Raw genomic sequence first — 14,070 nt, 5'->3', positions numbered from 1 at the left:
CCCTCTTCCTCCTCCTCCTCCTCCTCCTCCCCCTCCTGCTGCCACTGAACACCGGTCCATCTCCATCCCAGCCTCCCTCCTTCCTCTGAACACTGTTTAAACAACCCGGTAAACATGTCTGTCTTCATTCATTACCCCGCTTCTCATCATGATCAAGCCTCCGGATTTAATGAGGCAAATAGATATTTCTGCGCTGATTGTCTCGCTCTCCCACAAAGTATTAAGACTATTAAATGGACACATCTGTTTTTAATTAGGAGCTAAAGTCACCTCGACGCTGCCTTCCATGTTAATGGACTCTGATTCCATCAAGGCTTCCTCAGCCTGACAAACAATGCGGCGCCGAGTGGCTCGCAGTAAACAAAGAGCTGGATGTGACGGGGACGGGGGACGCTGAGACGCCTTCCAAACGGGGACTCTGTCTCACCGTAAAGGAATTTATTACTGTCTGTCAGGAGGGAGGCGAGACGTGTGTCAGTAGCTGAGAGTCATCCTGAAGGTAAGCTCTGAGCACAACAAACTGTCTGTTAGCAAAATATCAAGATGGCCGCCACAGCTAACCGACTGCAGGTTTGGGGTGGTCGGTTGGATAATGGGGCGCGGCGGGCGATATGCATTCCTTCAAGCCTAAAGTTTGATTGAAGACGTTTTGAAGCGTTTCTCCTTCCAGGAGTTCCTCTCTGCTGAAATCCGACAAACATCTGATTTATTTGTTGTTTTTTAATCAGATAAATTCTAATTAAGTGAAGTTTTAACTCCCAGTTTACGTCTCTCTGCATATGAATCACAATCCTCCACGGCTTCAAAACAAACAAACAAAAAGCGTCACCTGACTCTAGTGCCGCTCGCTTCCCATGAGCCTTTGCGCCTGTCAGCATTTACATACGGCGTCAAAGCAGAGGTTAATTTCTGATTCAGTTTTTTTTTTTGCCATAAAAAGCCATATGCTCGCAGTGACGGAGGGGACCTGCAATGCATTGTGGGAGCAGGTTACTGCATCCCTGTGACAGGAAGTGGGCAGGTGTGAGATCCCTCCAGAATAAAACTGGATTAAATGGAGAAGATGCAGGCGGTTTGTGTCTGAGCTCACGCTGCCATCTAGTGGCCGCCGCAGGCACGTGCACCTGCTGTTATCTTTAATCTTTAATCTTCAGAGGAGCTCCTGATTATGGCTGAACCTCTGAAAGCTGGAAATAAGAGCTTAAATCTGCTGGAGGCTGGATGTGGAGGCAGGATGGAGCTGATGGAGGTCATATCTCTGTTGTAGTATCTGTCTGCGACCAGCAGGTGGCAGCAGAGGATCAGCTCTCTGTGTGAACCTCAGGATTCGTGGAAAACAAGAACGATGTTGGTTCTGGACTCAAACATCCTTTAAATCAGAATCATTCTCCTGATATTTCTGTAGTTTTCTGCAAGTCGACAGGACAGAAATGATTCTGCAGATGGATATTTTCACAGATGGACGTTTGGGTCAGAACCGCTGATGATCTTCATACTTCGGTTTGTGTTTAAGGCAGTTTGTTTTCCTGTTTCCAAAACTTAAAACCTCTTAACTCCCAGATTATTTCACATTTTTTCAACTTCACGTTTTTGTGTTTTTAAAAAATTATTATGAGCCAAACTGACCGTAATCTCCTTCTCAGGGAGATTATTTAGGATTTCCTTTATTTCTATAAATCAGTATGAATGTAAACATTTAGACTGAAGTATTAAAAATAAAGTTGAAATCCTTTAGAAAACATCAGAGGAGATATGAACGCAGCGACAGTCGTTCATGAGATATTTTGCTAACACGGGCCGCCTGTCAGCTTCCTCCTCCTCCTCCACCTCCGGTTCTACTCTCGGGGGTTCTCTCTGATCCGATCGGATCAGAAGTCAGACAGGAAATGACATTAATATCCGTCCGGGACCCGATCGGCTCGCCGGCCTCGCTAATCGAGTCGATCCTTCTTCCTGATGGACGCCGCCCTCACCGTCATTCCTCCGCCGTTAGAGCTGCGGCGATGGCGGCGTCTTCCTCGCGGGTCGGCCCGATGGAACCCCCACGGGACGCCTGAAGTTTATCTGAGTGAAGAAAAGTAAAATAAATTTGAAAAGATTTAATCTCTTCAACCAGCAGCTGTTTGGAGTCACACTGAGCGCCATTACCAACGTTCCTGACCCCGATGGGACGAAACTGGCTCCGCCCACCTCAGTTTGGACCTTCTGGTTGTTGAACTCATCCACGTCTGGATGGTTTCAGGCCCGGCGGCGGCCCGGAGCGCCGGGCTGGGGTCCGGCAGCCTGACATCAGCTGCCGTTCAGGCTCTGCATTGTGAGAGAAGAAGGAGCCGTTATGTGGCGTCCTGTCCCGGGGGGGCGGGGTTCTGACGCAGGTCTGGCTCCGGTCCAAGCAGAGCCCTGGCGTCCGGAACAAGTGGTTTTTGTGTGGCGCCGCAGTGAGACAGCAGGTCATTCAGCTGCACTTCCTTCCCGATCCGACACTCGACGCTTTGTTGGCGAAACTTCAGATTCTGGGTTCAGGGTTCAGGGAGACCGCCACAGGGTTCAGTTTGACATCAGGTCCAAACACGAGCTCAGAACCAGAACCCCAGCTGCTGCTGACTCAGTGTTTCACACTTTATTTATTTGTTTGTTTATTAATTAATTTATTGGCAGTCTCCTCAAACTTTAGAATTCCAAACATTCAGCTGCTCTGATTTCTGCTTTTTTGTCTTTTTTAGACTTTATTTCCAAATATTTTCTCATTTTTGCTTTGTGTTTTTGTCTCCTTCGGCTCCTTTTAGCTTTTAGCTGCTGTTTAGCTGATTCTCTCTTCTGTTCGGCTTGTTTTTACTTTTTCTTCCTCGGTATATTTCAACTCTCAACATAAACTGTTTTATTTTTAATGGAATTCTCCTTTAAAGCAGGAGGGGTTGGATCTGATGACAGGAGCAGGACTGAGCCGAGCCGGGAGGTCAAAGGTCAGGTGGAGCTTCCACTGGTTTCTGACAGGCGGAGAGGTTTCATCAGAGGTCAAAGGTCAGGTGGAGCTTTCACTGGTTTCTGTCAGGTAAGGAGGCTGTTTTGTTTCACTTAATGAGCCTTAATGCCCAAAGTTTGAAAATGGACCATCTATTTACAGTGCAGAAAATACCGTAGTTGTAGTAGTATTAGTAGTTGTGGTAGTAGTATTAATAGTAGTACTTGTTGTAGTAGTAGTAGTTGTGTACTGGTAATAGTTAAGGTTAGTCTACAGAAGCCAGTGGAGAGAAACGTGGAACAGGTCAAAATCAATCCGTTAACTCAGCAGCTTCGTTATAATTTATCTCCGGGTGTCGTCATGACAACAGGCTCCTCAGAATGTCCTCTCTCAGCTTCTGTCTTTAACATCCCGCCGAGCTTCGTCTGCTGCTGTTTGGAAGCCATCTTTTTAAACTTAAAGCTCATGTTCTGCTGGTTCTGTGTGAATGCATGTCGCCCGCCGCAGTCTTCTGTTTGCTAACGTCGCTGGCTGGGGCGGCCATCTTGATTCAGTCTGTTCAGTTTTATAGTTTGAGAGATATTTTGCTAAACGCAGAAAACAAAAGTCAACAAACATTGTTTATTCAGGGTTTTCTTTTGTTTTATTCGACATATAAGATTTGAAATGCTTTCTTTGTTTTGTCAACATTTATTATAATATTTTTACAGCGGCTGGAAACAAACCGAACGTTTGGAGCCGTTTCCTTTCTTGTTGGTAAGCCTCAGCCGCTCAGGGAGTGAGAGCCAGGCGTGTGGTTACCACGGTGACCATGACGGGTTCTGGGCTGTAGCTGCATAAATGAGAATGAAAACGTTTGTTCGGTTCTGCGGGTTTAAAAACATAAGAACTTTGGTAAAAGTTGCCCTGAAAGAGGAGCAGGAACTAAAAGTCCAGAACATGAAGACGTTCCGTCACGGTTCTCCTCCACGCAGCTGCTGGTTGGGAATACTGAGCCGCCTCTCGTTCAGGAAATCCACAAATAAAACTTTGTTTCTCCGCCGACTTGTTCTTCTGGCTTTTATAAAATAAATCCTATATCTCCAAGTGTACAATAATAAAAGGGAACTCTATATTTACACAGAATCAGACGACAACAAACACGTCTGTTTTTGTAAACAGCTCTTTACTCTCAATGGGAATCGCTGCTCCTCCGACAGGTTACATTCACAGCTCAGGGAATATTGTGCTTTAAAGATCTCCGAGGCCTTCAGCTGTGGTGGAACCTGGTGATGGACTGACGCTGGTCTCCTGCTGTGCTTTGGGTTCACAGGTGGCCATGATGGAACGTGGAGGCTGATGGTGCTGGTTGAAGACGGAGGACAGGAATGGATAATCGGTGAGAAGGAACTCTTCAGACCTCCTCGTCTGTGAGCTCCTCCTTGGCTGTGGCCTTCTCAGGGATGGCCTCCAGGCTGCGTCTGTTCTTGGACTCGGAGGAACCGGAGGATCCGCCTGCCGGCGCCGCTCCTCCTTTGCTCAGGTTGCAGGTGAGCGCGGCGTAGTGGATCTGCTTCAGGTTCTCCTGGACTTCGAGCCGGGCGTGTTTCAGCAGGTCGGCCTGACCCTGAGGAGAACACAGAGGAACCATTACCCTGACCAATCAGAACAGGAGGCGGAGCTTTTAGTTCTGCTGCTGTCTTCACTCGCTGCTCTCTCTTACAGCGGTTCTGGTTCTGCTGCTGTATAAATTAATTTAACGGACATTTTGTCCCAGCCAGGTATGTGCACCTGCAGCTGAACCGCGTCAGACTGATGTGCAGTGACAGGTGTGAACAGGGCCTTAGACTCTGAATAAACAGACGGGGACTTTTTCTGCTTTTGGTTATTTAACCCTGAGCTCTGATTGGCTCAGTGGAAAAGCAGGAGTCGTTTTATTATTTGTTCTGCCATAAAAGGCAAGACGAAGGATTTAAACTCTGCAGTAAAAACATGGAGCTAATCTCTGCTTCTCTTCACAGGAAAAGCATTTCTTTTCCTCCAGAGTTTAATATTTCAGTGAGAGCTAAAAGAAACTGTTTTAATTTCTCCTTTTCTTTTCCTTCAAAGCTCCTGACTGTGATCCTGAAAACCCAAACACAAGGAGGACCTTCCTGCTTCCAGTCGGTGCGTTAATAAATAAAACAGGTTTTATTTCTACCATCAGAATTTAACAGAAAATCAGAGTTTTTGTTTTGAAATAAATATTAAGATGATAAAGGTGCTTCTGGAAGAGTCTAAAAAAAATCCAGAGAATTTTCTGTCCCACATCGATTGTTTTTCTCTTTTGTTGTCAGGACCGATGGAAGCAGCTGACCTCTGACCTCTCGGGTGGACCTGTCTTACCTTCAGGATGGTGATGTTCCACGTGAAGCTCTCCACCGCCTTGTGCAGCTTCCTGCCCTTCAGGCCGTCCTTCACAGCCAAGTCGTGCAGGTTCTCGTGGAACTCCATGGCTGCGGGGAGACAGAGGGAGGAAGACCAGGTCAGCGGCGTTGGTTCAGAGACGCGCGGTGGTGAAGCGGGGATCCCCTCTCTTTAACTTCCTGTTAAACTCAGGACAGCTGGAGGATTTAGGATTTAGGACTGACGTGAGGAGAGGAATGTTTGATGTCAGGTCAGTCTGTAAAACTGGCCGACTTGTAGCGGCCATCCTGAATGGGGTTGACTCCAAAAGACAATGATTACTTTCTGTCCTGTGGTTCACGAGATATTTTGCTAACAGACAAGCACCCAAACGCGGCCAAAACTGTATCGTTTGCCTTTAGTGGCGGGTGATAAAAATGGTGCACGTCACCCACCTGCCCAAATAAAGATGAGATAAAAACCAGGAGGGAGGAGGCAGGATGACATGGTCCTCCTCACTTCCAGCACAGGAAGGGTTTGTCTCCCCTGTCCCCCCACTCGTCCCCCGTCCCCCCCACTCCCAGCGTGACGAAGCCGTGGCTCAGCTCCACACCGGAGACGAGCTGCAGCTCAGACCGACTGCTCGGCTGTGAAACTCCCTCTGGGAGCGCCGGCGTTTCCGCCAGAACCTCTGAAATCAGCCCCCCTCCCCTCCCCTCCCGTCAACGCTGTTGCCATGGAAACAGGCGTGTTCTTGTGTGTGAGGGAGAGGCAGGGACTCCCCTCATGTAAAGTCACCTCGTAGCTTTAGTGCCGCTCAGCTGAGGATTCAAGTTTAACCTTGAACTGACATCCCTCACAGCCTCCGTGGAGGTTTTGTTTGTTTGTTTGTTTTTATTTATTTCCTGTCGCGACCGTCTAAATGTTCTGTCTCCTTCAATTTCAGGTTACAACTCCGACTCCAGCTGCTGCAGAGCACATAAACCATGAGTGTCATGAGGAAGGTGCTCAGCTTCCTCTGTTTTCTCTCACACACACACACACACACACACACACACCAAGGGTTGCCTAGCAACACTGTATGCAGTCCGGTGGAGGAGAAAAGAGGAAGCTCCGTCTTTCAGTTTGCCTCTGAAGAAATGCTGCAGGATGACAACAGTCCAGCTGACCTCCGCCTCCCGTCAGGCGGAGCTAAAGAAGAGCGGCGAACAGTGACCGCCTGATCAGAGGGATGCATATCGCCCGCCACAGTTCGAACCTTGGACCATCTGATGAGAGGTGGATGACTCTCAGCTACCACCACACCAAACCACAGCTCAACATCTGCACTCAGTCCAGTTGTCTTCAGTTTCGTCCAATGAAAACCGTCCCTGAAGTCCCTGAGATATTTTGCTAACAGAGGTGACTCCAGTCGTTAAAGACAAACAGATTTATCAGTCAGCTCTCAGCTGGGACCACGTCAGGTATGATGCTAACTATAACTGGATAAATGACTCCAGTGACTGCTGGTTTTTTCTGCTTTCCAATCAGAACAGTTCAAATAAATAATAATCAGGAGTGGAGACGCTGTTTTTTATGTGCAGCTGTGAAACGTGGAGGAGGTGAGGAAACACGTTTTCCTTGTTTTTAATTTGGGATTGTTTGAGTTCTTTGTTTTCGACCACATGAAGAACAGAGGCGCTCTTCCTCCTCGAGGTTTCAGGTTTTGAAGTCCTCTTTCTGTTTTGTTTTCTGCACAGAACACCGTCGCTGGGAACGCCATGAGTTCTGCCTGCCAGACGCTCTGAACACGCCCCATTCGTGCTCCGACACCTGAGTGTGTCGGAGGTAATGCGATGGATTATTCACAACTTTAAAAGCTGTTTCAGCTAAAACGGTCTGCTGTCTTTAAGAGGGACTTGGGTTTGTACTGACCCAGTTTCGACAGAAACCACACTGAACGGCGCAGCCTCCTGCACAGACACACGCACTCGAACGCACCGCTCGGATGAAACCATGCTGCTTCAGGAAGGAAAATAATTCTTTGTTCAAAGTCATCGGTTTGCCATCTGTTGTGTCCTGATTTGGAAGTGCCGGATGTTGGATCATCTCCAAGTGATGTTTGAAAATCATGTAAAATCACTTTAAATCCAAAACCCCTCAAAGGCTTCGTGTCTGTTTGGGGTTTCAGATGACCTGTAATCACTTTCAGGCAACAGAACGGGTTACCCCTTCATTAAAGAAAGAAACTGGCTTTGATAAAAGGATGGTTCTTCTAAAAAAGACAGCAAATAATTTAAATTTTTAATTGTTGACCAGCAGGTTAAAGGTCAAAGCTGTAAGACCATCAAGCAGCTGGATGTCCCTGATATCCACAGGAGACAACCTGCCTTGACGTGTCCACCAGAGGACAACTGAAGAGACGGACAGTATGAGCAGTAATCAGAGAGCTCAGAGGTGAACTCTAAGGTCAAAGGTCATCAGATCCCATCATCAGTCCGTTTGAGACAAAGTGGACTTCATGGAAGACGTCTGAGGAGGACACCAGATCATAGAGACAGACGAGACAAAACTGTGTCCACAGAACCCAAACCAGAACCCTGAACCTCCAGGGGAACATGGAGGAGGCTCGGTTCTGTTCTGGGTCTGACTCAGAACCAAAGAAATCTGAAGACTATCAAGGCTTCCTGGAGCCAGATGTTCATCTCAGCTCATGGGTCCAACAGGATCATGACCCAAAACACCAAGAACGGGTCAGAACCAAACACTGGACTGTTCTGAAGGCCGCCTGAGCCCTGATCGAAATCCTGCAGAACATCAGGAGGAGCGGACCAGGACACCTGAGGACACCTGAGGACAGGTGCAGGAGTCTCAGAAGGACAGAAACCAGCAGTTTTATTAGTTTGTTTTTCTGATCATTTAGTCAGTTTGAAGTTATTGTTCTGCTCTTTGTGGGTTTTTGTTTCTTTAACCAACGAATACGAACAAATTTCTCTGTCTGTCTGAAATAAAGTGGATAAAAATCTAATACCGTCTGTCAGCCGTCTCCTCTGTGGAAGATGAAGAACAGCTGGGCAGCGTCAGATGTTTTCCGAGTGAAACCAAGAAACAGATTTTTAAAGTAAGGCGCAAAGTAACCACCGGATGTGCCTCTACAAATCATTAACGTCTGGTGGTAATATGATTCAAAATGGTCGCCACAACTAATCCACTGTCGGCAACACAGATATGGCTCTGACTTTCTTAATTTTCCAGGTATCGAGCTGCGATGTGGTGTGGTAGTAGCTGAGAGTGACCCCCACTGAACAAACACGCTGCATTAACTGTTACAGGCAACACATTTCGTCTGTTAGCAAAATATCTCAGGAACCACTAGACCGATTTCTATGAAACTTTTAGAAACTAACAACTGAATTTATTTCTACAACTGACTGACTTTTGGAGTCAAACCAGTTCAAGTTTTGACCAAAACAGCTAAAAGTCCTCGGTTCTCATTATTAAATCATCTTAGTTTAAAAGCGGCGGGCGACATGCATTTCTCCAAGCAGACTTCCTGCCACACGGTGCAGAAAGCTGTGAATATAAACATGCATGAAATCAAAGACTGAAGGTTTTTCCTCGTGTTCATGCTAATAATAAAAGATGAGTTATATTCACGTCGCTTCCAGTAGTGGAAGCAGATAAACGTCAGATTCTGCCTCGTGTTTTCAGAGGAAACTGACTGGATTACAGCCAAGAACGTCAGAAGTTAATTCCACTCCTTCATGTGGCGTGAGCTGTGTTTGAGCGGGATAATGGTGTCGGGAAAAACATCTTTTCACACGGCAACATAAAATAACTGGCAGCTGATTTTCCAACCTAAGAGACCACACACACGACGATAAATCTGAGGTACAACAGGTTCGATGGGACAGCTGCACACGAACCGATTTCACTCACAAACATTCAGATTCCAGACAGGAAATCCCGTAAAACCCAGCGATACCAGAGTAAACAAACATGGCCGACGATTCAGAAGCAATAAAAAGTTACCGGGTTCATCGACTGCAGCCGTCATTTTGGTTCTGATACGCCTTCCACGAACTGTTGAACAAACATTTGTGTTGTTGCCACAGATCATATCCCCGATTTTCGATCGGAGCGGTCCCGACGTCATTCCAAACGGACCGGATCGCTCCCAGCGCTCCGCACACGGCAGGAACATCGCCTAACAGTCATCCCGATAATCGGGGCGTTCTAAGATTGTCGGAAGGAGGAAACCGGGACGAATCTTGGCGTGTGAATCAGGCGTTAGTCGAGTCTTACCTGCTTTTTGAGTTTGTAGAATTCTGTCGTAGGCGCTGTCAGAGCTCTCCAGCAGCGTCCTGCTGGTCTGGATCACCTGAAAAAAGGTAACAAACGTTTACGTTAATATTTCCTTAAAAATCCTTAAAAATCAGCAAAAGGTTGTGTTCCAAACAGATGTGGTGGGAAAAGAAGCCGGCTGTGGGCGAGGTCACGAAACGGTGATTTTAAAAACCAAAATCAGAAAAATCAACCGGAAGCAATTCTGGTTTTTATGTTTTCCTCGTTTCTAAAGAGAAAATAAAAAAGGGTAATGTCTCCGCTTGGCTTTCAAAGCAGCCGCTGATTATCAGGGTGGTCTGATGAAAACGTAAACATGTCGCTTTGCAGCAGATAATTAGCAGGTTAGCTGTGAAAGATGCTAAGTTTAGCTCCTCTGGTGCAAACGTTTGGCTCTAATTGAGAGAACCGTCTCTGCAGACTGTCAGAGCGCCGATGAAGATCCAGTTACACGTTAAACCATCTTCCTCCAAACGGAAACAACAGCCTGCCGTCCTCCGCTGCGCCTTTTTGTAGCTTCGACCAAAAATTAACTAAATAAATTTCATTTATTTTCAGATCAACAACAAGAGTCCAGTTATTTACTAATAAGTGAATTATATCAACACCAGGAGTAAAACTTTGATCAGATCATGATTGTTCCAACTTCCAGCCATAAAGTGCCATTTTTCTTTTAAATCCACCAGAAAACTATCATTTTTAATACCTTTAATGTAAGTTTCTACGGGGGATAAAAACAAAGTGTATTTTTGCAAATAAATATCACAAACGAGTCATTAAAATAAAACTTTTGCAGAAAATATGGCAACTTAATTTAATAAGAATTACGAGTTAAAATTTAAAGATGAAGGCATTGAATTTAGTTTTTAAACATTCAATAAATCACAATTAAAGATCCAAATAACTAATTCTTATATTCACTTTAACTACATGCTTCATTGTTTCAAATACTTAATTTCTCCACAAATTAAAAAAGACTCACAGCAGCCCGAGTTTTCTGGATTTTTACCAAAGTTGGTAAAAGCTACAAAATATTTTAACCCTTTTTTTACATGAATCTGTTTTTTTCTTGTGTCCTCACAAAAAAATATCAATAAATGTCCTAATTTATTGTAGATGTTTAGTTTTATAATGTAACGAGCCTCTGTTTTCTTTACTGAGCAGATTTTTTGTTTCTAACATTAAATTAACACGTTGCTCCAACAAAACCATCTAGATCTTTCTGTTTGCAGGAGCATCTGTTTGTAGCGTAAGAAATAAAAATAAAATACAATCTTCAGCACAAATGTTTGAATTGGATGGTTCCTTTAATCCACAGGACTGAGAACTTGCTGCTCCCTGTTTCACAACAACAACCGTCGTTGCCTCATCGGAGACCGCTGCACGTCTCGTCAAGCCAAACGTGGACAGTTTGTCTCCTGTTGCAGGATCTGTCCCCACCCCGCCGCCTCAGCGAGACGGAACAACGCTAAGGAACCTTTAAGAACCTTAAGAGCCGATATCGTTCAACGTGAAGTCACTGTAAGATTTCTCTCAAAGTAACAAATTTATAGCTTCCTCTGAACTCCACCACAGAAGGAAGGAATCCCAGCGGACGGAAAGATAAAAGCAGCGCCGCTGTTGTTTACGATTCTCACAGCGGAGACGAGACTAAAAAAACTGGGCTGAAGGGAACGACTCCGACCTCGATTCTGATCCCGGCCCAAAGAGACGCTTCATTTAGGCGTTCAAAGGAAATCCAAGTGATTGTTTGTGAAAGTTTAAACCTTCGACTGCAGTAAGTCTGAAGAAGCAGATCAGGGCTGGAGCTGCTGCTCGGAAAGGAAAGAACCCATCTGACAATTAAATGACCTCCAAACGTGCGTTAACTCACAACTGCACTCAGTCCACAACAAACTGCGCCGTTCACTCCTGAATTAGAAACAATAACGAGTCGTTCTGTTGCACAAAGCACCTCGAGTTTAGACTTGATCTCTGAGCGGCGGGTGGAGACCAGGATTTCCTCAATTCCGCCTTGAGTTGAGTAAGGTCTTTGAGCAATAGTTTAAATTTAATTTAAGAATGTTTTTACGTCTTTGGGTAAACGTATAAAGACAAGATTTCAGGATGTTTTGCGCAGTGAATTTATTTGGAAGAATCCCCGATCCTGGCTCCAGGGAAAACCTGAACCTTCAGCCGTCCTCAGAAAACCAATACTCATTTGGGCTGTGTTATTTGCCCTCCGTGTCTGGGACAGACACTTGCACAAACGCAATAAATGAATCACCTCGCCGTGTTATTCTTCTCGCAGTAATGAGTAAGTGGCTGTAGTTGTTAATGTCTGCAGCTGCAGTTGCAGCACTAAAAGCTGTCTCGCATGCTGTGATTACCTTCATGATGGGTGAAGAAATTGCCGTCTTGGTGGCAGACAAATGGGAAGACGGTGCCCGATGCGTGCACTAAAAACTACCCCTTAAGTGCTGCGGTTACTTCCATTATCGTAATTACTTGCATGTAACAAAGACGCAAATACTCCTATCCCTGGTGGATGTTGGTTTAATGATACAACTCTGCGTGTAAAAAGTCCAGCATGCTGCTCACAGTTCTTGGCTATTAATTAAAACTAACTGAAGGCGAACAGGAGAGAAGTGAACTTTCACCGACCAGTGCTTCGTTATTTTCAGGTAAGTTTTGTCAAATAATATGAGTTTTCAAATCCTGCTCCTTTATTTTAAGTGACACCTTGGCTCTTAATTAAGACACAGAGGCGTCATGTTTGTTTTCCCAGGAGAAATCTCAATCCTACAGGTCACACGGCTGCAGCCATCTTTTTTACGGTTTTCAGACTAAATGGAGAAAAAAAAAAGTCTTACTTGGTGGTGAATAAGTTTGCTTTAAGTGTAACAGACTTCTGTTATTATTTTTTGTTAGCCACGTGCTAGTTAGCGTGTAGGACAATAATTATTTCTATAAATGAAGGCATTAACGAGTCCCAAAGGGTCATAAGATAAGTTAAATATAGATACCTCTAACATACAGTACTGGTGGAACTCAGGACCGTTCTAGTTGTTCTCAGAAGTCATTTTGGTATCAACCGTTTCCAAGTTAAACAATGAAAACGTTAAATAACCACCATGACTGAACCGTGACAGAAGCTAAAACCAGAGTGGGTCAAAGAGATGAGCGGTGCGTGCGGATTATAATCTATAAATGTGAACGAGTTCAAACAAAAGCCCAGTGGAGGACATCTCTGATGTGATCGATGGCTAACCGAAGCACCAGCGGCTACCCAGGAAGTGTTTAAAGGTCCTGCTAGCAACACGAGGAGTTAAATATAAATTCAACTCATCTAAAGTTTGTCTTCATTTGTTGTGGGGCAGAAGGAGAGCTCAGGCTGCAGAGTGTGGTCCAAAACACAGAAACACATTTTAAACCTCACCGGCCTCTGAGTGTAACCATTCACCAGCTGGGTTTGGGTTTTTAGGCGCAGATCGGTCGGTTTGCTTGTTTTACGTCATCGACACGTTTGAAACGTTTCAGTGCGAGGTTAAAGACTTTTAGGCTTTAACCGTCTAATGATCCGTGGAGAGCCAGTGATCGTTAGAGTATGACAAGTTTGAGAACCGATGACTTAAATAGATGCCAAAAAAGAAATTTAAAAAGGCAAGATAGCTAAAATACACACGCAGAGACAGAATCAGGTCCGTTTCTAAGTTTGTTATTCTGAGGTTGGAAAACCACAGAAGGTACAGAGACACGAAGGGGCAAAGCAGCTTTTTAAAAATACACCAACTAAACAGAAAACAACAAAAAAAAGCTCTAAAGCACGTTTGGTTTTAATGCGTCTCTGAAGTCGTAGTTGTGTTTTCTGTTTTTATTCATGATGAGTCAAGAGAACATGATGTGTGAAGTGTAATGATTGTGCTGTGGAATAACCTCAGCGCCGTGTTGCGTAACTTGTGAACATTGATTTCATTACTTAACCGCGTTCCAGCCCTCTTACCTAACCGTCTCTGCGCGCCACAGTTATATTAAGTTAAGTCAAGGTATTGATCTCGTTGGAGTCAAAGCTGGTTTTCTGGGGTGAATCGATCTATTTATTGGAAAAAAAAAATGACACAGGAACAAACAATCATAATGAGAGATTGATTTTCCTGCGGCAGCCTCCACGCTCTGTGAGGTCAGCACATCGGATGCTTTTAATGGTTCCAGGAGCGCCATGCGAGCTCAGAACTCTGACAGGCAGGCTTTAAATCTCTCTTACTCCCTGGCCTTCAACCCAGTGTGACATGACTTTGACCTTATTGTGCTTTTATGTATTTAGTTCTCTTTTTAATTGTTGCTTGTTTTATTGAACGGTCGACCTTGTTACTGCTTTATAAATAAAGTTATGGTATTTTCTGTTATCTGATGCCTGCAGAAAGAAGACAAAAAAAGAAAAA

The 14,070-nt window shown here is 44.9% G+C and overlaps 1 protein-coding gene and 1 long non-coding RNA gene across 3 annotated transcripts in view; one reads left to right on the top strand and one right to left on the bottom strand.

Moving 5' to 3' along the window:
- Positions 1–3,579: 3,579 nt before the first annotated feature.
- The window catches only part of LOC108246010 (inactive phospholipase C-like protein 2), a 32,094-nt gene continuing 21,603 nt past the window's right edge, over positions 3,580–14,070 (bottom strand). The window contains exons 5-7 of the mRNA XM_017433331.3: positions 9,611–9,686; positions 5,327–5,436; positions 3,580–4,568 (exon numbers count right to left, since the gene is read on the bottom strand). Of these exons, the coding sequence (XP_017288820.1) occupies positions 4,356–4,568; positions 5,327–5,436; positions 9,611–9,686 (399 nt within the window). The 3' untranslated portion in view covers positions 3,580–4,355. The remainder of the gene's footprint in view (positions 4,569–5,326; positions 5,437–9,610; positions 9,687–14,070) is intronic.
- LOC112451234 lies at positions 4,765–8,333 on the top strand. Of its 2 annotated transcripts, XR_005234179.1 has the most exons (3): positions 4,765–5,107; positions 5,278–5,465; positions 6,273–8,333. It is a non-coding gene; the product is annotated as an uncharacterized LOC112451234 (long non-coding RNA). The 2 variants fall into 2 exon arrangements; XR_005234178.1 differs by having other exon boundaries at positions 5,278–8,333.

Source organism: Kryptolebias marmoratus, linkage group LG16 (assembly GCF_001649575.2).
Source record: "Kryptolebias marmoratus isolate JLee-2015 linkage group LG16, ASM164957v2, whole genome shotgun sequence".
NCBI lineage: Eukaryota > Metazoa > Chordata > Actinopteri > Cyprinodontiformes > Rivulidae > Kryptolebias > Kryptolebias marmoratus.
The sequence above is the reverse complement of the archived record's forward strand: the minus strand, read 5'-3'. Positions and strand labels throughout refer to the sequence as shown.